This window comes from Trematomus bernacchii, unplaced genomic scaffold (genome assembly GCF_902827165.1).
Source record: "Trematomus bernacchii unplaced genomic scaffold, fTreBer1.1, whole genome shotgun sequence".
NCBI classification, from domain to species: domain Eukaryota; kingdom Metazoa; phylum Chordata; class Actinopteri; order Perciformes; family Nototheniidae; genus Trematomus; species Trematomus bernacchii.
The window spans coordinates 10,173,231-10,196,243 of NW_022988050.1; the positions used below are offsets into that span (position 1 = coordinate 10,173,231).

Consider the following 23,013-nt stretch of genomic DNA (forward strand, 5'->3'; position numbering starts at 1 on the left):
TTTGCTGTTGAGTTACTCCTTTAAGTTAGAGTTTATCATAATTTTACTTTTCTACCATCTACCTTATTGACAAACAGACTATCCGACACTAAATTAACCGTCACTCTTAGTAAAAACCTCCCGCTCTCTCCAAATCTTAATTTTCATCCTCCTTCACCCGCCACAATTTGCCCCCCCTCCTTCCTGTTTTTCTGGGTACCATTGTACACCGAACTCTCCTGGATCCCAGTAAGAGCACAAAAGCACAACAAAGACCCAGGAAGTGATTAGTGGCTTAACGAGGAGGAGGCTTTGCAGGGAGTTACGGGGGCAGCATGGCCTCTTCCATAAGAGGAGGTGAGGGGGTTAAAGTTTCAGGGCTTAAGAGGTCAGTGTTAAGTTGTGGAGGTCAGTGGAGGGGTTAATTAGGAGCAGGGCTTTTGTTTACGGTGGATAAGGAGGCGCAGGAGGCGATTCACTGGGTATCCTCGCTGTGCTCCTCCAGCCACCCTGGAAGTGTCATCCAGCCCTGCTCTCCTTCCTCCTCCCTCATTGTCCCGCCGCTGAATGGAGATGTAGCTGAATTAACTTAATTGTCACCATTACGACACACTCGCCCCCTCATCACCACAACACACCCATACACACCTCGATTATGTTTGGTTCGTCCTTCCTGCTTCAATTAGAAGAATGTATTTTCAACTTGGAAGAGCCCTGGCCATGACTGTCGCTCTGTGTGTGTTTGTCCATTGTTTTCTGCTGTTTAAACACACACACAGAAACATGCTGCAATCCTTTGGAGAATCAAGCCTCTCAAGTAGAGCCGAATGAACCACTCCATGTGAATGTGGTAACAAGAAGGAACTTACCTGACATTGAAACGTCTTCTTGGCTGCATCATTTTTCCTTGGCGATCCCCAAAAAATCTCCGCTATCGGGTTTACTGTCAGTCTAAAAACGTTTTTAGCACGTACTCCTGTAACCAAGCATGACCTTTGGTTTAAAGAAAGGATCAACATTCATGCAGCAGAGCTGGAGATAACATATTTTTTTATTTCACACATTCGTTGTCAAAACCTGGCACTATGTAACCCACAATGCAACTCAACCATCAAAAGTTTGGTTGGATATTCCGATGTGTTATGCCAGTGGTGGCTAATGTAGCTTCGAGATGCTAGCCACAAGTCAAAATGAGGAGCGATCTTTTTAACCCCAGATTTGTTCAATTTTCAGATACTTAAACTGTTTGCGTTGGGCTGTTATTATTTTAATTAATGTACAGTAAAGCCTATTTGATTATATTTAATGAAGGAGAGAGATTACCATGCATCATCTGGGGTAAAAACTGGCACACGTCTCCTCACACCGCCATGCAGGGACATCTGTCTGTTGGGGTAATTGGCATTAACCCTTTAAAGCTGGGTGACCCCCTTTTTCACGCCCAACACATCTCCACTGGACCTCCCATTGGAGTTTTCATGTTTGTGACGACAACATTTAATGAGATGGTGCACAACGTATAAAAGTGTGTGTTTTGGTTTACTAAGGCCCTAAAAGAATCACCTTTGTATTCATCTTTCACACTCATAGACGCAGTAAATCTGCACTAAGGGTGCCACGCTCCAAAGCATATGGCCCAGGCCAACCCAATATGTGTTAATGCTGATTGAATATGCGGCTCTATTAGACTAATGTTAGCAGGCCCCATGCTAATCCAAGGTAAGAGAATGGAGCTGTGGCTTATCTCTGAACTTATGGATATTAGAGAATAGAAAAGTGATTAGAAAGTGATTAGAGTGGACGGAGACCACTTAGAGAAACGTATGCTTTCAGCTCAGGGTGAGAATTTCAATCACACTGTCCACATTATTGCTATTAATGATGAGAGAGGCTTACCGCCACAACCATAGAGGTTATGAGATTTAGACGATAGCAGACAGAGATGTCAGCCTGTCTTTTTTTTTTAACATGTCATATCACAATATATTTTTCTATGTTTAAAGGGCCTTCTTGTTTATTTATTTATTATTAATATTATTAAATATTCTCTAAAAGCTAAGTCAAGGTCAATATTCGTCTTGTGGTTGTCTTCACACAGGATTTACTGTTATGTTAGTCATTGCACTGCAAAACAGATGAAATATAAAATGTATTTAAATTGAAAAGGAAAAAAAAACGACAGCAGTGTGGGTTTATTTAATAAATACATTTAAATTCTTTGCACTTTTCAAAACAAGTTTCCAAATTCTTTACATGGTTTGAAACAGGATTAAAATAATTCAGGACGGAAAAAAGGCTATAATAAAATCAATAATGTGGGATATACAATAATAATAATTATAATAATAATACAAATAATAATAATTATAATAATAAAATACATGATTGAAATAAGATAGTGTGCTAACATACTATTTTTGAGATAATATCACAAAGAAAGTTTCTTGTTTTTAAAGTAAATACTATTAACTTATAGATGATATGAAGGCATGTAGATATCTTATCTCAAATATATCACTGCGACGGAATTTCATAATTTTTTTAAATGTTTTTATGATGCCGTTTTAGGTCCAATGGCACGGATTTTAATTTACTGACTGACATGACTCGTTTTAATCTTCTTTAGAGTTCTGGAAAAAGCTAATAAGTGTTCGGTTTCCTGTTGAAATAGGTCACAATGGAGAGTCAATTCAGAAGAGAGTCCAGCTTGTGCTTAAAAAGAGGGAGATAAATCCTCTGTGTTTGATTGACAGGGCTGCCATGACAACCCCGCATCAGCTCTAGGGTGTCCAATCAGGAGTCAGATCCAGGGTCCCTCCCTGACTCCCAGGTGAGCTAAAGAGTCAGACTTCAGCAGATTTCTGTCAGACTCTTTCCGAGACGCACTGCTCTCTGGTTTCACTCTGTCATCCAGATGGTGTTCAGGTCGCCACTCGACTTTTTCTCAGCCTCCCGGATCCTCCTGCCACACTTTGCAGATGGGCCACCTACCCTGGCCCGCTCCCGGTCCCCTGAGGACCCTCCCTCCGCCTGTCCTCCCCTGGCTCTCCCGGGAATGTGTTTCTCCGCGGCGCAGATCGCCAGCGTCTGCGAGACTCTGGAGGAGACCGGAGACATCGAGCGGCTGGCCCGCTTCCTCTGGTCCCTCCCGGTGACCGCAGACGGGCGCGACTCCATCTCTGAGCACGAGTCCGTGCAGCGGGCTCGCGCCGTGGTGGCCTACCACACGGGGAGTTTCGTCGAGCTTTATCACATCCTGGAGACGCACCGCTTTACGCGCGCATCGCACGGAAAACTTCAGGCGATGTGGCTTGAGGCTCACTACCGGGAGGCAGAGAAGCTCCGGGGGAGACCGCTTGGACCTGTTGACAAGTACCGCGTGAGAAAGAAGTTTCCGTTACCGAGGACAATCTGGGATGGTGAGCAAAAGACGCACTGTTTCAAAGAGCGCACACGGGGGCTGCTAAGAGAGTGGTACCTGCAGGACCCCTACCCAAACCCGGGGAAGAAGCGGGAGCTGGCCCACGCGACCGGACTCACACCGACTCAGGTTGGAAACTGGTTCAAGAACCGGAGACAGAGGGACCGGGCGGCAGCAGCCAAAAACAGGTCAGTGACTTTGACTTGGAATAAGTAACAGTTAGAGAAAACATATTGGGCTGAAAATCCACGCCATAGCAGCCAGAATAAAGTTGTACTAATGATTGTGTTGGTATAGGATCGAAACACCATTAAAGTCAAAGCAACTTTAATTTCCCCAAAAGCAGCCTCTTTATTGATTACTCTTACTCATTCTCTTGTTGAGGCAATTTCGTCTCCACAGGCAGCCAATGTTGTGCGTAAAAGAGGGCCATTCATGCGTAAAAACGCACAGCCATTCAGCTTGTAGGTTTTTGTTTTCCTTCTGTCAGTCTGACCTGGACGATCTTTCCTCTTTCTGTCTCTCACTATAATTTGCTTCAGGATCAGTGTGTGGGTCATCCTGTTGATGAAGACAAAATGTTCACTAATGGGTGCAGATTGCCTGACATGCATGCACTGTAGATAATTTAGTTGGACAATGGCTTCATTTCTAACATTTCTATCAATTTTAACAATTTTATCACAAGCAGAGTTTCCCACTTTTGACACATCTTTATCACTGTTTTTAGGTTGCAGCATCACCGGATGTGTCCAGATGGTGTTCGGTCGCTCAGCGGAGGAGAGTGCAGTCCAGATGAAGAGCGAGCAGATGGAGAAACTCTTCTCTCAGTAACAGACAGTGACTCTGACTTGGATGTTTAAGACTTGAATGTACAATGGACCTTCGAGGGGCCTGTGATGGTCAGTTGTGGATTACCAGAGAGCGGAGGATGTGGACAAAAGGCTCTTCACGGTTTGGGTTGCAATAAATGTTCAGGGCTTATCCCCAGCCCATCAAACAGGTGATGTAACAAGTTGCATGAAGTTTTTTTTCTTTTGTTTCCTGACAATGTGAAAAATGTTTCTCTATGCTGCTGGGTTTAAGTTTGTTTGATCACCAGACCCACATTTTAGATTTTTTAACTTCATCCATGCATGGATGGTGCATCTGTTGACCCAGCTTACCGTCACCCTGATTAAACAGACATCAAGCCGTGGACCCCCGTTGGACTTTAACCCATGGACCCCCCACTTGGGAGGACCTTTACAGACTGCCAGGGAGATAATCACTCTTATTTTCTCTAATTATGTGTCATTATGTTTTTTTTTGTTTTTTTGAATTAAACGAGTTGTTTCTCTAAAAGACCAGGATGTCATGCTGTAGACAATCAATACGCACTAAAGCCTTACCTTCCTGTCTGGCTGTTTCTATGTTATTGAACTTTTATTTCTTCCTTTACCTTCACTTCTACTTTATTTAAAGTTCACAGAGTTCACTGTGCAGTCTGTGTGTGATACTATGTCAAACCTAATGTTACATTTTATGCTGAATAAATGTTTTTGGTATTTTATATAAATAAAAGTATTTAATATATCACTGGTATTGTGCCCATTCTTCTTTGATAACACCATCACTTTCAAAAATTGTAAATGTTTTTTAAGTTACATTCATGTATAGACAATCAAAGTCAATACATAATAAGTAAAAATATATTAATATAATGCAAAATGAAATTAATAATAATAATGGCCTAAAACAATGGTCTATACATCTATTTGTTAATAAAGGTTAATAATAGTTTTGGTAAATTATGTTTGTTAATCTGTCATATTACCCATCTAAATTTGTTAAATAAAAAACTGAATAGAAGCATATGGTAATCATAAATAAAAAAGCATCTCAGTATGAAGCAAGCTATTAATACAAGTTGAAATGTCCATGCATTCTTGGTATTAGCAATCCATATGGCCTTTCAGCTTTTTTTTTTCTATTACCAAATTTGTTTATTTTTTTACAGATACAATTTATGGATAGCTTTTTACTGCACTACATGTATTATATACCTTAAGTAACCTTTAAGATGCAGATTAATAATGTAGAATACATCAAACATTATGTGTTATAATGTATTATTATATGTTTTCATAACATAAGACATTATTGTTTGCTTGGGGTGATTTTACAAGCCAGTGGAATTTAAACTAGTTAAAACCACCGTCGTATCCTTATCACTATTAATAATCCAGTTATATCATATCAATTATTATAAAATGGGCCATTCTGCATAATATACTTTATTGATGCTAACACTTAAATGCTTTTACATAAGGAACACTTTGAATGCAGGACCTTACTGTGGTTGTATTGCTAAACTGTATTGCTACTTTTAAAATAATACTTTCTCCACTGCTGTCTGATGGGTTCAGTTACTTTCATGCTTTCTCTGTTAAAAATTGTTAAAACGTTGCAATAGTTTCTAATATGTCTGCACTCAGAAGGCTCCCACATTAGGATATCCCACATTTGTTTCTTGCCATATGTTGATTGTCAAGTAAAAATTCACAAGTCTACCCTCCATTGTTGGAAAAAATAAATACAGATAAAAGAAACCGTATGAGTCGAAACACAGTCAGTCACTTTCATTCAGGGCTGCCAACCCTCACGCATTGAGCGTGAGAGTTACGCAATTAACCCATATCTCACGCACTCACGCCACACATGCCTTTCCTCACGCTAAGTTTGCGTCCAAAATAAATGTATATAAATATAAAAATAAAGTGAAGGAACAGTAAACCGAGCGGTCTACGAAATGAGACGGTCTTCTGGCTTAGTTCAGTAAAGTTGGAACGATATTGGGAGATTCGGATTTCACGGATCAATAACTCGTGAACAAAACGTTATTCAGACATAAATGACGTCTCCTAAGTACCGTGGTACGGTTGACAACGAACGAACTACAATCACATTTTGATCAAAAAAAGCCAGTACGCGCCGTCCTCCGAGCTGGACACATTGGTCTCTATCCGCAGCCGGAGAAGAAACGAGTGCTCAGGGACCGTCTGCAAATTGCAACTCCGAAAAAAGAGAATACAATAATATTCAATCACTATTATACAGCTTATTACTACCAAACTCACTACACACATCAATAGTCTCCTGTGTGTCATACTACAGCAAGGAGTTTGGAAGAATATGCTTTTGAATAATATTGGGGAATATTTATATTGTAAAATCTTCAATAAATATGGCATCATCTTCAATAACTTTACTATTATACAGTAGCCATATGTCTACCAAACTCACTATTTGCATTGTTGTTGTTAGCATCTGGTTAGCTAGCTGCGCTAACGGATATTAGAAGCTGTTTCTAAAACAAGGAGAGGGAGAGCTCTCTCCTGTCAGACTGAGAGGCTCAGTGAGGTAAGATAGTTAGTGTTTAGACTTTAGTCTAGTTATCTCAGTGGGTCTCAAACGTTTTGGTCACCATTTATGAGAATAAATGAAAAACAGTTATGAAATACTATATGACAGTAAAACAAGAATACAGTTTAAAACGTGAGTGATTTGTAAAATATCCATAGGGCCTAAAGAAAAAGAAAATCTGTTTACAGTTCTGTTTCATATGGGTGTTGAGAGATGTATCCATCAATTCAGTTTGCTCTCAAAATGCATGGTTGATGCATTTAACTTCAATAAAAAAAAAAGAAAAAAGCTGAAAGCCCTGCTTTCATTCATCTGCTCAGCGGCTGACCAACACAGTGGCGCCCCCCCGTGGTTAAAGTAAACACAGTCAAATAAAGATGTTGGCTTTTATTCATGAAATAAACAGTTCTAAATTACACGAACTGAATTTGAATAGTGCACTCAACAGGTCAGATAGATTTTTTTAATTTAAACGATGATATTAAAGAGCGTTACATTCCCTTCAGATTCTTTATTTAACACTGTCCTTAGCATTGTACAGAATAAAAGCTTACTTAGTCCTTTTCCCCAGCAGCTTACTATAAGGTGATTTAAGGGCATTCAGGGCATATAGTTAAATAGGACAGAAAAGCTTAACAGGGTTTATTTTCTTGTGAGTTAAAACTTTTTTTGCTGAGCTCCAAATCTTTCAAATAACTCAAGCTTGTGGGCGGGGCCAGCTTCAAACAGGAAGTTGAGCAACAACGCATAGAGGTGAGGACAGTAACATTTATGGGTTTTTGCTAGTTTTCGTCACAAGGTCGTACAATTATTATACTGCACAAACCTGTAATGGAAACAAAACAGTCATGTACTACTGAAACCAAACCAGAAAAAAAAAAAGTAACGATTTTTTAACTTTGGGAATGTTTTTCAAAGGCTTTGCTAATGAAGATCTCGGTCTACCTTGCAATAGAGAACAGTTGAGTATATGATACACTACTTTTAATTTCTCCTTCTTTGCAGACCCCTAATCAACCGCAAACGTTCACAAACCAACAATAATGGTGCATTAACCTCCTAACCCTTCCCTTACTATATGCCTGATTACTCTATAGCAGAGTAGGCCTACATACAAATAACAAACACCCAAGTCAAGGTTTCTTGGTCAGGGCCTGGTACGCGCCAAATTAAATTCGGGAATTATACCTACACTAGCTCAAACCAATGATAAAATGTTTGGTCCCAATCACCTAAGTGTTACAACAAATGATTTAGAGGGCAGTTTACTCAACAGTCTGTGCCACGCCTCCCTGGAATATGATATACTCTTCTTTTACTTGAATGAAAAGCAAACATCTTCAGTATTACTGAGATGTATCAAGTCTTGTTGTGCTACTTTATGGCAGGAAAACTTACACAAGGCAGATATTCTAAAATGTTTACCTTTTTGCCACTGACTTGTATTGTTACATTTCAACACAATGTCCTTCATTTTTTACAGAATGTAGCCAAATAATATACTTGGGTCTTTCTCGCTGCAGGGTGCCTTTTGGTGTCCTGTACATCATCAAGTTGCTCAAAAATGAAATATAAAAGTTGTTTGTCATATTAGTCTTACATTTCTATATTTACTAAAATGCCTTACTTGGCTCTTTAGACACATTTTCTAGATTTTTTTCAGTTTTGTATAATTTGTATGCTATTTTGCTATGTCCCAAGCACCACCCATTAAATCAGTAAAATTATTCAAATCTTTAAGAAAAAGAATGTCTTCAAATGATTATTTTTGCTAATTAAGATATTACTCAACTTGAGTCCATTGATCATTTGGTGATAAAAATCATATTTTATTTATCAAAAGTTTCTTCTCTCTTCATTAAACTCAAAGTCTAAAGTAAGTGAGTACTGGATTTTCCTATTGAATAATTTTCTTTGGATAAATTAGCTAACATGCTTTTCCTAAGCTGAACATGTCCACCCTGTCAGCATAGAATATGCTGTAAGACATGTAAGTTTAACACTAAATTGTCTAAAAACCAGAGTCAGCTAGTCACAATTTGTTGGAACCAACATGCTAACTGAAGGTCAAAATGTCCACCCTGTCGTTGTACCAAAATGTCCAACCTTTCAACTCTGAGTGGTGAACAGGTTTCATGGTCTGTTTGAAAGGATGTCCAAGAGTTCTGTAATGTTCAGAATTGAAGCTAGCCCCCCAAATGAAAACCAGTATGTTTCTTAAATCAACCTGTGTCCTCCCTGTCGTGAAAATGTCCAACCCGTCGTTGTGTTTTTCAAGTTTTATGAAAATAAATAATCTATTTTCACAAGTTAGAAAAAAAAGTTTTTGTTGGATTTCTATATAAACAAATGAGGACTTTATAGTATTGTCGACATTTTGACCAGATATACAGTATTAGTTGCTGGATTTTATTTAGAAAAGTAAGTTAAACTTTTGCATATTTTAAAGGAAAACAAATGTTTTGCACTAAATTCATTATTACCAAAACACTTTTCCTATTATTTAACATCAATTGTTAAGAAAGGGATAACATATCGTTCTGAAAATGTAAATGTTTGAATCACTGTTTAATGAAAATGTATATAATCTACTTTAAATCTGTCCATGACAGGTTGTACATATTTTGGAAGTGCTCCTATATTGTCTGCTTACAGTTAATTAATGAAAAGTGCAGGAGCTTGGGAAACATGCATTTCTAACAGCCTGATATCTATAATACAATGATTATGAAGTTAAAGGGAACATCTTCACAAATAATGAAGTCTCAAAGGCACCATACAGCGACAATGACCAACTGAGGTTTCATAATTTTGTTTAAATATTTAAATATGTTGTATACTTCTGAAAACTTAAACTCCACCATGCATGTTACAGGTATGAATATTCAAATGTCTTTCTACTGCTCACATTTTATATGACAGATAACGATTTTAATTACAAAATATGAGAAAAATGTATTGCACAACATCTTTAAAATGTTACATGTTATGTTACCCAATGTCTAAATGTATCTATCCCCTTTTACATATATATATATATAAATTCTCAAGTGTCTAGTGGAACTTAAAAAAAGTTTTTACTGTAGTTCCACCAAAAAAACATTTCCCCGTAAAACTTCTCAGACATTTTTATTTAAGTAATTGCTTTTGGTTTTGATACTCTAATTACATTTGGCTTATAACACTTGTGTAGGATTTTAATGCAAAAGATTAACTTGTAATGGATTTGTTTGTTTTTTTGCAAAGGTGTATTGGTACTACTATTACCAACTCTAATTAAAGGATTTTTGTGTCACAGAATTGATCACCGTCGAAACATGGAGCTACGAGTAGCACTTGAATACGGCGTACCGTGACGTCACGTCCTGGGATCATCTCGGCGATACCACGCACGAGCCAGCAGGGGGCGCAGCTGGACAGGCCTGATGTGCAGGTAGGATGTTCAATACAAGTCTTTGTAGAATGTCCCAAAAAAACAACGGTTTTATTAAGTGAGCACAAAGAAATATATGTTATATTTTATTTTATTTTAAGATTATTATTTACTTATTGTTATTTTACTTATTACTAGTTGTAATAAAATACCCATTTTACTAATAATGACTATTATTTCTAATATTAACATTACTATTATAACATTACACTCACTAATACTTTATCTTACCTCATAATATCATACTTTACAATGTTAATATGCTATGCGATCTTGCCACGTCATTATATTATATTTCTATGTTATATTTCTACTTTGTTCATACAGACAGCCCCTAACATCGTGATTTAATCCTATTATTTTATCTTATCTTTTCTAAAACACAGACATATGCAAGTACAGTATACGTTTTAAAGAAAAAAATGTTTTTCTCCTGCATTAAGGTTTCTTTTAATCGCAACATTTACTGTAAGTGAGCAGGCAGATGTTCTGTTCTGTGATTGGTGTGAGTGAAACATCTGAGGGCAGTCCATGATAGAGAGTGACAGTTGCCATGGCAGCTCATTAATCACTCAATGTGACCAATCAACTGAAGCAACAAGACAAAATTAGGGTGATTAGTGGCATGGATGTGTCACATGTGATGTTTATGTTTGCAAGAACCATGTGATACTGAACTTAAACCATGACCTTACTCTAAGTCTAAATACAGAATATAGTTTTTATAATAACAATAGCAAAAAAAGATAATCATTTGTAATGCATGTTTCAAGAATCATAATAGTAAGCACTTCGCATGAGGGGAAATTGACCATAATTGTTATTTAAAGGTCCCATGTCATGGCCATTTCTACTGATCATAATTCCATTGTTGAGATCTACTAGAATAGATTTACATTGTTCAATGTTCCAAAATCACATTGGTTTTCTCATACAGCATCTCTGTGTATTCACTCTCTGTCCTACACGCCTTGTTGGAGCTCCTTTCTGCAGTTTGGTGCTGAGCAGGTAGTATAAAGAACATTTTTACAGCTCTTTATATAAACACAGTAGCCTGCTATAGCAAAAGAATGACACTATGAGACTGGTGATGGCCTAACCACTAAACAATTAGCTAAAACTCACAATAGAGCTCTGTTAAAACAGACGGGAGCTTCAGATATTTCTCTGTAGGATCATACTATGAGCCACTGTTATAAAGTGTTTTTTTAATCCTCACCAAAATGTCACCTGTACAGCAACGCTCTTTCCATCAACAATGGATCAAATTACTTTGTGTAATGGCAAAGAAGTTCCTTATAGTGACGAACCCAGATCATTTTCACTGAAAGCTCTATGAAGTGTTTTCAGCAGCTTTCCGCTCATACTTCAGGTTTTTTTATGGCTCACAACTTAAATGTTTTGCCTAACCGTAGCAGATAAAGAGCCAGATTATTTCCCCAAGAGTTAAAGCAACCAAACCAGTGCGAAAAAAAAGGTGTGTGTGTGTGTGTGTGTGTGTGTGTGTGTGTGTGTGTGTGTGTGTGTGTGTGTGTGTGTGTGTGTGTGTGTGTGTGTGTGTGTGTGTTGTGTGTGTGTGTGTGTGTGTGTGTGTGTGTGTGTGTGTGTGTGTGTGTGTGTGTGTGTGTGTGTGTGTGTGTGTGTGTGTGTGTGTGTGTGTGTGTGTGTGTGTGTGTGTGTGTGTGTGTGTGTGTGTGTGTGTGTGTGTGTGTGTGTGTGTGTGTGTGTGTGTGTGTGTGTGGTGCATAAGGACTGACTGATTGACTGGCTCTATTGGCTGTCTGGACATGGCACACACTCTCCATGCCTGCGGGTGAATTCCACCCCCCTCTTCGTCTGTTTCGTTTAAAAAACACACACACACACACACACACACACACACACACACACACACACACACACACACACACACACACACACACACACACACACAGCCTCTCTCTCTTTTCCTCTTATCCGGCGCAAGAGCCCGGCAGCGGGGGTGACGCGTTTTGCGCATTTCCTGCAGCTCGCGCTCACTCACGGATTCATGAGAGAGAGGCGACGGGAAACAGGGGGCGCGCGCAGGCACTGAAGAGAGGAAAAAACGAACGCGAGCAGAGCACCGTGATGTATTTGGGGTGCTCGTGAGCCCGAAAAATACTGCATTGAGGGGGCAATAAGGCATTGTTTTCCGAGAGTACGCGCAAATATCGCGGTACCGTCAGGTCGAAGCAAGGAGATTATCCCAGAGAAGAGCGAGCGAGGGGCTGGAGGACGGAGCACCAATCCCGGATGGCTAGGCGCGGCTGCTCGCGCTCTCTCCCACCCTGACCCGGGAGAGACACACGGACCGTGGGCACGCTCGGGGGCTTCACGTGAACCCAACCGGAGCTCGTTAACCCGCATTCGCCCTTTCTGTCGTTTTATATCTCGGCCTGTGTCCGCTGTGAATCTTGTGTGGCGCACGGGACCGACCATAAACAAACAAGGCAGCTGCTCGGGTGGGAGAGTGTTAAGCAAGCGACCTCTGAAGGGTGTGTGTCTGCGTTGTTACTGCGTTATTCAGCCCATTAGAGATCAGCTGGACTGTAAGTGTTTGTGTGTGGATAAAACAGGTCTGGGATGTGGCTGTACTAGAGTGAGAGTCCAAGGAACCAGCGGCATTATGGGAAGTAGCAGGACTGTGCAGTGACCCCGCTTATTGGAAGGAAACACTCTGTGTACAGGAACAGGCACACTAGCCTGAACACACGCACACGCATCCTCTTATATATACACTACGCACACACACATCCCAGCAGCCATGCCTGTCTTCAGTGGCCTGTTGAAGGTGCGAGTGTGTGAGGCAGTGGATCTGAAGCCCACACCTTGGGCCCTGCGTCACGCTGTGGGGAAGAGCGGCTCCTTCCTGCTGGACCCTTACCTGGCCCTGAATCTGGACCATACCCGGCTGGGCCAGACCGCCACTAGGACCAAGACCAACAGCCCCGCCTGGCACCAGGAGTTCTGCACTGAGGTCCGTGAGGGAAGGAGTCTGGAGCTGTCTGTCTTCCATGATGCACCCATCGGATATGATGACTTTGTGGCCAATTGCACCATCCAGTTGGAAGACCTGCTGCAGAACGGGACTAGGCACTACGAGGACTGGGTATGTGTTAGATGTTTGACTCCCACAGAGCATTGCTGAAGTAGTCTTCAGGGTCCCGAAAGCCACAGGTTTGCATGTAGGTAAATGTGTGCTTGTTTAGGTGAAACCAAATTTGATAACTGTAGGTCTGCCTACTTTACATCCCCTATCAGTCATTTGGTCTTAGTCGATTCTATTTCTTTAAACAATTAATCATTTCCTAATGCATTTTTCATGCTGAATTATTTATTTCCAAACACTTATTAGCACATCTCTGGTGAACACAATAATTAAAATGTTGCTTTGGTATGTTCATTTGTGGTGAACCTCAAGTATACTCATCTGACGTTTGAATACACAATTTAATTTGGCTACATAATCATATGAGTAGAAGTCGATCGGAATTTCTTTAGGCAAGGACACCCCTAGATAACAGACCCCAGGCCCTCAACCTACAGGAGCCGCTGTTTAAAAAACCTTCATATTCTCTGAAACATGAATTATTTTGTTTGCATTGCACATGTGATGTGGTGCTTGTGCTTACTTGAAGGCATCGGGCAGAAAATGCAAACTGTAGGCTACAGTTTGCCGTGTGGCCCTTTCGCCACAGGATTCACACGTTTTCATCAGCCAAAACCAAGTTCTTCTTACCTATTCATCCAGTAAATTGTCTACTTTGTTCATTTGCTGCTTCACAAAACACATTCATCTACACACACCCCTTCTCCAGAGCCTCCTAGAATAACTACTCTAGGCCAGTGAGCACCTTTGGGGGGGGGGGGCTGCACTGATCTAACTTTTTTCTTTTCCGGTAAATATACTGATCCTTCATCTCAGGTCTACAGATTACTGATCAAAGATACCATTACTGTCTTTTCCCCAGATTTAGGGTAGGACAGCTACTGCATGGAACTAATAATAATACTAATAAACAAATCATCTGTTAATTATTTTAAAGATTCATTGATTATTTATCTGGTGTATAAAATGTCAACAGAATAGTGAACATTCTGGTTTCTCAGAAGGTGATATCTTCAATTGACATGTTTTGAAAGTAACAAATCTCCAAATAATATTTTAACATATTACATACATAAAAGCAGCATTTCCTGCCATTATTGCATGACAATTACCTTTGGATTAAACAATAATAAAAAGAGTTGTCAATCCACTGATCGTTTGGTTGACTTATCGTTGCCGCTCTTAAGGTCAGGCCATCAAGTCATAGAAACGGCTCACGTTACCTTTAATCAAAGATGTTCTCCTCTAACTCTCTTAAATCTGTGTCGGATTTCTCTTGGCACTTTCTTTGGCAGAGCAGCAGTGTGTTAGTTGACTGTATGTGTGTCTCTGGGCTCAGAATCTCAGACAGTGCCTGGTTGTTCAGCAGAAACTAGTTCTGTATTGGGTTCTTAGACAAAGTCATAGTCCAATTTGTCCTCTGCGGAGCTATGGCGGAGTTACTTTGGGTTTACATTACTTATAATTTGCAGCTCGCTCTCTAGAGGGGGAAATTATTTTTGAATTATTACGGTTTCTTGTCAGTTATCTCGTTTGCATCGGGGACTGATGTTGAACTGCCACATGTAGATCTGTATGTAAGGGAGATAAAGAGCTGTTTGTTTGGGGTCTGCCAGATTTGTTTCCAGTTAAACATGTGATCTTGTTCCACTTCTACACTTTGTTTTTATCTCGTCTCGCTTTAGGTTAGATGAAAGGCTGATGAAGGACAAGCATTCTGGGAGCTGAGGACATGCAATTTAAACAACTGAATTTGTTGTTTTGCTTTTAGCTCAATACCTACAAAATACATACACAACTATTTTTACCAAAGTTAGTTGTGAGTATTACTATGCTTTTCCTTTTTTAAGGCAGCCAATTTGTTGTTGTTTATGCAAACTAATAGTGTTTGTATAGCTGTACTTATTACAGATCTGCATTATTGCTATTTATTTTTGTCAAAATTGAATGTTTTCAGCACATTTTTTGTTGAAAAGTCTTAGTTTTGCTTTCTCAGCTAGATAACCATGACGTAATTGTAATCATCAATTTCACATTTGATTCCTTGGGTAGCATATTTACATTCTGCAATACTGTGTAAAGTGAATACGCTATTATAATGAATAAGTATAGACAATATGGATCATTAGGAGGGGTTCAATTGATTTCAAGTTATGTAATGCTTCACTCTATTGGTATACATTGGCATATAAATAGACACACACATACACGCACACTCTCTCTCCACCATCAGATTAAGGTCAGAGCATATGGATCACTCTGGTGATTGACCACATCCCATTGATCAGCTGCCGGCTCGCCAAAACATCTGCCTCACAGCGACACGACCCCTCCCACATCCCCTGTGTCCTCCCTTCATTACTCCATTACTTCTGTTCCTCATCCTCCCCTCTCAAACAGAGATTCCCCTCTCATCGTCCTTTCACCCCCCTCTTCCTGTTTCATCGGCTCCCTCCTGATGATCCTAATGCCATTTAATCTTCGGTACTCTCCGGGGACAGATGTTAAGTTAAGACTCAACTAAAAAACGGTGGAAAACATAAGACGAAAGGTATTCGGTTGTCTGAGTCGTATAGTTTTTCTCCTAATTATTTTAAGTATTTGTGTCAAAATAAGATTTGAAGATAAAAAGAGACTATTGCTGGCATGGAACATTTTTAAGCTTTTATCACCCAGTGTCCCTCTCACGGGATTTTAGGGCTATGTACACCAACATACATAAATTGCATGTATATGAAATGTATGAATTGATCAGTAAGAGTCTTACTAGTTATTAGGGTCATTTTCAAAATGAAAGACCTGTTGTATAAATAATCCAGGTAATACTAATGTGTAGATAGTCATGAATAGACACATACCAGCCCTATTAATTGAATGTAAGCTAACAAATGTACAAAATAAATACAACGAATAGTATACACATATTATTATACATTGTAATACTAAAATACAATTATATAAATATGTATGAAATGTATATAAAAAATATGAAGAAAAAATATATACACACAAACACACACTAGAACTAAGATAGGAATGTGGCCCGTATTGCACCAAATGTATTATTAGAGTGATACATGTTTTGAAAAATAGAATACAATTCCTCAGTATGATGCCATAAACTCATATTAGATAACACACTTCCTGCCTTTAAGATGAACACTGTAGCTTGTGTGCCTCAGCTCCATCTTTCTCACTTCCTCTGCCCTTCTGCTGCTTCACTCATCTGAGCCTCCCTCTCGTCTCAGCACTCTGCTTCCTGCTCTCTTTTGTCTTCCACCACATCTCCATGATACATCTTCTGTGGACCCGAGCGCTGTGGGCCAGGCTGCCGCTCTGTGCCGCCGGTGAAATATTAACCAGGCTTTGATGCTTATTAATTGTCCCATTCAGTAATTGAGATGCTCTGTGGAGCCCATCCCCATGGCGACAATGACAGCCCGTCCCCTTGGTGACAGCCTCTCACCCACAGAAACACTAGCGAAAGCGAGATGGGTAGGTGAGAGTTGGGGGAGATGGGCAGGGGTAAGAAGAGGGAAAACGGAGTAGAAAAGTGCTTTTTTTTTTAGTTTTTTGAGAAAGCAGACTTTTTTTGAAATCATGGCATTTAAAGGTGGATTCTTTGTGCTGCATGTAGGGCTGGGCTTTATGGCCTAAATGTAATATCTAAATATTTTAAGGCCATATTGCAATACACAATATTTTTCGTGATATTTTGAAATCCCTTTCCATACCATTCACACCGGTATATTGACTTTTTTAATAACTCTAGAGCTTTTCATGATGCCCAGGTCTAACCCCAGCACTAATGTGTATCTATATTAAATATAGGGATTATAGAATAGTTACCATTATACTGGAATTATTTACCTCTTACAATATCAAAACTTTACTTGCACATCTTTTCATTATCCAAACGTTTCCATGACTTTCAAAGTGGCATTTTCAAATACCATTTCATTAAAATCTAGCTACAACAAAATGAAAAATAACTACATTTGATGTCACTCAATACACATTATTCTGCACCATTGTGGCCAAAATGATCATTATTAGTATTTTGATCATGATTATTACAATTATTTATTTATGTAAGTGACAGAACAATTGTATTGCTCTTTCACATTGAAATAAACAGAGCACTGCTTTCACGTCCATGTGGGGCTACATCCCCTCTAGCCCTCACACAGCACACCTTCTATGTAAGTTATGACATTAATCCACACACTAGCTGTAGTATGTACGCCACCTTTCGTAAAAAGCACATTGACTTCACTTGTGGTGAAATGTGTTATATAAATAAGATTGCCTTTCATCGGCTAGGCTAGAGGTGAGCCGCATACCGCTGTAAACAAAACCCAGCGTGTGCATTCCTGAGCTAACTATGGTATGGCTGTGGCAGAGAGATGCAAAGGATGATTACACTATTGTTGATTTTACTTTTCATTTCTAAACAAGCTGTTTAGATAAAAAGGTTATTTATGGCCGCAGTCACAGCTGTATATACAAGCTTACGTTCACAATGCAGCCAATTACTTAAATGTGGTATTATCACCAAATATGGGATATGAACTATTGTGTGTTAAATAAATATATATATATAGCATGAAAAATCCACAATTAAGTTATCTTAGCAAACATTATTTTTATAGTTTTTCATAGGATATAATCTTAAAAATGAGGGGAAGTGAAATTATATTTTATATAAAATTAAAGCATGACATCTTTGGGAAAGAACTGTTATTAGGTTTGTTGCTCCTACTCTTAAAACTTTTACATTATTGTCGTTTTAATTTTCTGTTAGCAACTGAATCATCTCCACACTGTGGACCAAATTCTATTCGAAAATCTCCGCAACCATACACCATGATACAAGAATAAGTATCCCTCTTCCCATATCATCTGCTGTTTATTCTGATATGTACATCTGAGTAATACAAATATAATGCTGGTATGTCTTATATACAACACATACTTGTTGCTATCTACTATCAAGATTTCCCAGAGATACATTTGAATGTGTTAAATAGCAGGATAAAAACATTTTGAAAGCTTGTTGGCTATTTATTATCTAGTCATTCACTTTTATTGTCGTGATAACACATACAGACAATTATTTATCTACAATTATGATTTTTCACACAAACATTACATTTCTCCAGCATTGTAGTTTTTTTATCACACAACTGCAAAGTGTATGCTGAATGCTACCTCAAAACAGGATTAGTGTTATAATATACTAAACATTCAATTGGTTCAATTAATACATTATTATTAGCTGATAAAATTGAAAACTGGCTGTTTTCTTCTCTATTTCTGGTTTAAAAACCATTCAAACTATTCCAGGTAGCTTTAAAAAAGTGTAAAAGTCTTCAACCAAGTAAAATACAGAGATATAATAGCAGGGAAATGGTGATGAAGGAGAGAAAGTAGAAGAGGAGGTGAGGAAATAGGCGGTGTGTACATGTACATATATCAAGCTGGAGGCTGCCAGGAGCTTCTAAGACAAGATGACCTCACAGTGTAACGTTTCCTGACCGGGACACGGACCACGTCAGATGTCAGCCAACCTGTTTGAATCTTGGCATCAACACACACTCACATGCTTATACTTACAGCCGCCAGGATTAATAAATGAAGGACTACAAGAAGAGACCAGTCACCATTCCTATTTAAAAACGGTTCAAACTGTTCAATGTTTTAATGTAATTGTCTGAGCCTACAGTGAAAGCCTTCCAGTTGTCATTGCAGATCTGAGGCCTATATTTTTATTTCAATCTTTGAGATGTGTTAAGTGACAGTATCAAAAAGTTTGAAGCCCCTTAACGAAAATAGCGAAATCTATGTCTGTGTTAATCGCTTTGCAGCACTTCTCCAAATATTTCTTGACACCTACGTAGTTTTTCTTTGTGTTAGATATTGTAGCTATCAAAAATCCTGACTCTGAATAATATATCCAGGAAGTTGACATGATTTGTTCCCCCATTGGCTGCAATATGACAGTGGGTGTTTCACAATCGCGAGTACGCTTGCTTGGTAGCACATGTCTGCCGAGCATCTTGCTTAGAAGCGAGTCAAGAATACTTCCTGGCATTCGGAAAACGAAGTGTGGAACACGCTAGCAAGTGTGCAGGTGTGCGTCATATGAGAGGCCCCGCCTTACATCTTCCGCCACAGATTTGGGGAAATTGGTCCGTGCGCAAAGCATTGTGGGGATTTTAAGACCGCGGAGTCTACTCATGTGCAGCCTCGATATTTCTCCAAACGGAGTACGCCGGGCTCGGTAGATTTCCAAGTATGCTGGAGATTGGAACAGTACTTCGGCGGCACTCGATGACGTAGTATGCTTGAAATAGTGGCTCTGAAGCAGCTTTACTCGCGATTGAGAAACACCCAGTATGACATGACGTTCATTTCAGGGGTGCGGAGTAAAAATGCACAAACTTTTTGCATCAAGTTCATCTTTGGAAGAAAGTAGCATATCTTATAGCTTTGTGATCGAGCCTGTCGGAGTATAAACTGCGACACAATAGAGTTTTGCTCTGCAGGCAGTAATGAGACGGTAGACAATGGTATGACTGTTTCTTTGTATATACTGAGCTCATTGTCCAGTTAAATCTGTCAATAATGAACTCAACGTTTTTTTTATGACTCTTCAAATGATTTGAACAAGTACTAGTAAGTACCGAGAAAATATTGTGACTGACTAGCTTTTATATTAAGTTAAATACCGGATTGCTAGTGTGTTAGCTGTTGTTAGCCCACCAGCTACAGTCTCAAAGCTTTTTGCCAATATGGGTGGATGAACTTAACCACTTTCTCATTTCACAGAGACTTTACCTTATTTTTGGCATGGAAAGTTAATAATGTCATCCATTACGGCATTTTACCATTGTACCTTTGTGTAAGTGGTGGCAGTGAGTTGCCATCCTCTCCCAAGACATGTCCCTGCTCATTGAGGTCACAGCCATATTGTCATCAGCCCTCTCTCTTTTTCCCTTAGCATGGCAGGTCGCATGACATCACAGGCTCCACCCCTCACTGACCTGCTGGTTAAGTAGGACACACTGGATTTAAGATGCACTGTTGCCACTGTGACAATACACACATGTGCGCACATACACACACACACACCATAGGTTGACCTGGTTTGGCATCAGTGGGCAGAAGTGTGTGTGTTTGTGGAAGTTTAATGCATGTGGAAGGGTAGAAATGGGAGGATATTTGAGAGTTTTGTGACAGCAGGTCCTACTGTGACCCCATGAGTGTGTCTATTTTTAAATGTCCAGAAAGATACATTTATGAATAAGATGAGATGTTATCCATGGAGTTGTCGCTAACGAAAGATACAGGATCGTTGCTTGAGTCTTGAGGAGTTGTAGCAATTATCCCCCAACAAAGAAACTATACACACACCTCACTGACACACACAGCTAAAGTATAATGTTACTGCTACTCACTGTCACACACACCCTCGGTCTCTCTCTCTGGATTGACCGCACTCTCGTCACATGACACCACTCGCACCGCTTGTTAACACCGCTAGTACTGTTTGAATTTTTAGCAAGAGGTGCGCCTGGACAAAAAACATGTGCCATGGGATTCTTCGAAATAAAAGCATGTCTGATGATGGAATGTTATCACTTTTCATCGAGATAATGATTGTTGATCATTAAATATATGCTTTGATTCAGGTTGTTGGATCACGCCCCAGCCCTAGAGATTAATTTATTATAAAAAGTATTGCAATTGCTTCACTGTATGCTTAGAAACAGGGATTTCTCCTGCGACTTGAGTCTTCAGGAGGAATATTTTCATTTAGACGATTCAAAAACGTTGACTGTCTGATCCAACAGAGGCTACTCAACAAGCCGTCTGCCAGTCCATCTGGATATCACACACTCGTGTTGGATGTGTGTGAGCTCTAAGACGTCTGAGCACAGACAGCGTGATTTCATCGGGAAAGTCCATTCTCCTAAATCAAATTATCCTTCTGTCCAGCTACTGGACCGTTGGACCAGTCACTCACAGAAGGAGGGAGGCCTTTGTGGAATCTCCCCCATTCTCCCCCCTTCACTCCCACCTCCCAGCGCAGCTCCTCTTACATTATTAGCTCTCTGTGATGTTACATTAAAGATGCATGACTCTCATGCTGTCTCACTCAGCATGGGCCTCCTCTCTCTCTCTCTCTCTCTCTCTCTGTGTGTGTGTGTGTGTGTGTGTGTGTGTGTGTGTGTGTGTGTGTGTGTGTGTGTGTGTGTGTGTGTGTGTGTGTGTGTGTGTGTGTGTGTGTGTGTGTGTGTGTGTGTGTGTGTGTGTGTGTGTGTGTGTGTGTGTGTGTGTGTGTGTGTGTGTGTGTGTGTGTGTGTGTGTGTGTGTGTGTGTGTGTGTGTGTGTGTGTGTGTGTGTGCCGACAGACACGCTTGCGCACTGCTGAGTTATCGAAAGAAGGGCAAACACACAGTTTTTTTGTGTGAATGTAGTCGAGCTCTCTCAAAGCCGAAATGTGTTATTTGACAGATGGATGTGGGAGGCTGTCACTGAGACTAAACGCTCCTGAGAGAGAGCTGTCTGCTTGGACAGAGATAGCGAGCTGGCTGGACGGAGAGTGGGAGGGGGTTAGCTCCACAGTATTGATATAATGCAAGCTTTGAGTGCCCTGTCTGCTTGGTTGAGTGCTTTTCTGTGTGTGTGTGTGAACGTGTGTGTGTGTGAACGTTTGACGATGGGACCAACACAAGACGGTTAAGCCTGTATGTGTGTTTAATGCTAACCTCCCTTCGAAGTCCATTTTAAAATCCTCAGGCACACTCAGCTTCCAGTATGTGTGTGTGAGAGATTGTTTGTGAAGTGATCAGTCTCTCTGGCTGTTACAGTGTCCTAATTGGACTAAGTGGATTAATGAGGTGAACTAGATGCTGCAGCTTTCTCTCCTCCCATCTTTTTGTTGTCTGTGCGGGGAAAGTGCATGTGTGTGTCTGTACAGCAGGTTAAATCCAAGTCACGTTATAGTTCATTTAAGGGTGCTGATTTGGATCAAATCTTCTATCGTTGTCATTCAGTTATTGCTAGGTTTGCTATCCTGGCTCCAAAATGGTGGAATGAGCTCCCCCTTGACATCAGGACAGCAGAAAGCTTACACATCTTCCGGCGCAGACTGAAAACTCATCTCTTTCGACTCCACTTCGAGCAATAAAATTACTAACAAAGCACTTGTATACTAATAAAGGACTGGCTTATCTAAAACTAGTTGAGTAGCACTTGAAATGTTTTAGCTCTATGAAACCTGATGTACTTATATGATTCTGTTTTCTTCAAGTTTGTATCTTCTTGGTCGAATGCACTTATTCGAAGTCGCTTTGGATAAAAGCGTCAGCTAAATGCAATGTAATGTAATGTCTAATACTATAAGACATTTAATCCATTATTCTGTGATAGAACATACAGTATATCCATAATATTAAGGATCAGATATTGTTTTTTAGCCACTTATCAAGCAAAATGGTCTAGCTTCTCAGTTTTATGTCATTTTAAATTAGATCGATGTTGGTCTTTGGTCTCTGGGAAATTGTGTCTCATTGTAAAACAGTTTATTATACATATTATAACTTACCAAGTCAGTGGTGGGTTTTCTGTGGAATTATA

General features: G+C 39.7%; 3 protein-coding genes across 3 annotated transcripts in view; all 3 read left to right on the forward strand.

Annotated features, from left to right (window-relative positions):
• ppm1bb (protein phosphatase, Mg2+/Mn2+ dependent, 1Bb) overlaps nucleotides 1-11,730 on the forward strand; it is a 38,653-nt gene extending 26,923 nt beyond the window's left edge. The window contains exon 7 of the transcript XR_004555037.1: nucleotides 11,716-11,730. The gene's annotated coding sequence lies outside the window, so the exon portion shown is untranslated. The remainder of the gene's footprint in view (nucleotides 1-11,715) is intronic.
• Nucleotides 2,730-4,858, forward strand: six3b (SIX homeobox 3b). The gene is made up of 3 exons (XM_034119110.1): nucleotides 2,730-2,809; nucleotides 2,894-3,588; nucleotides 4,131-4,858. The coding sequence occupies exons 2-3, from the start codon at nucleotides 2,894-2,896 to the stop codon at nucleotides 4,261-4,263; spliced, it is 828 nt and encodes a 275-aa protein (XP_033975001.1). The 5' UTR covers nucleotides 2,730-2,809; the 3' UTR covers nucleotides 4,264-4,858.
• A 496-nt stretch (nucleotides 11,731-12,226) lies between the features above and the next one.
• The window catches only part of prkcea (protein kinase C, epsilon a), a 32,076-nt gene continuing 21,289 nt past the window's right edge, over nucleotides 12,227-23,013 (forward strand). Inside the window, exon 1 of the mRNA XM_034119111.1 lies at nucleotides 12,227-13,368. Coding sequence (XP_033975002.1) covers nucleotides 13,024-13,368 — 345 coding nt within the window. The 5' untranslated portion in view covers nucleotides 12,227-13,023. The remainder of the gene's footprint in view (nucleotides 13,369-23,013) is intronic.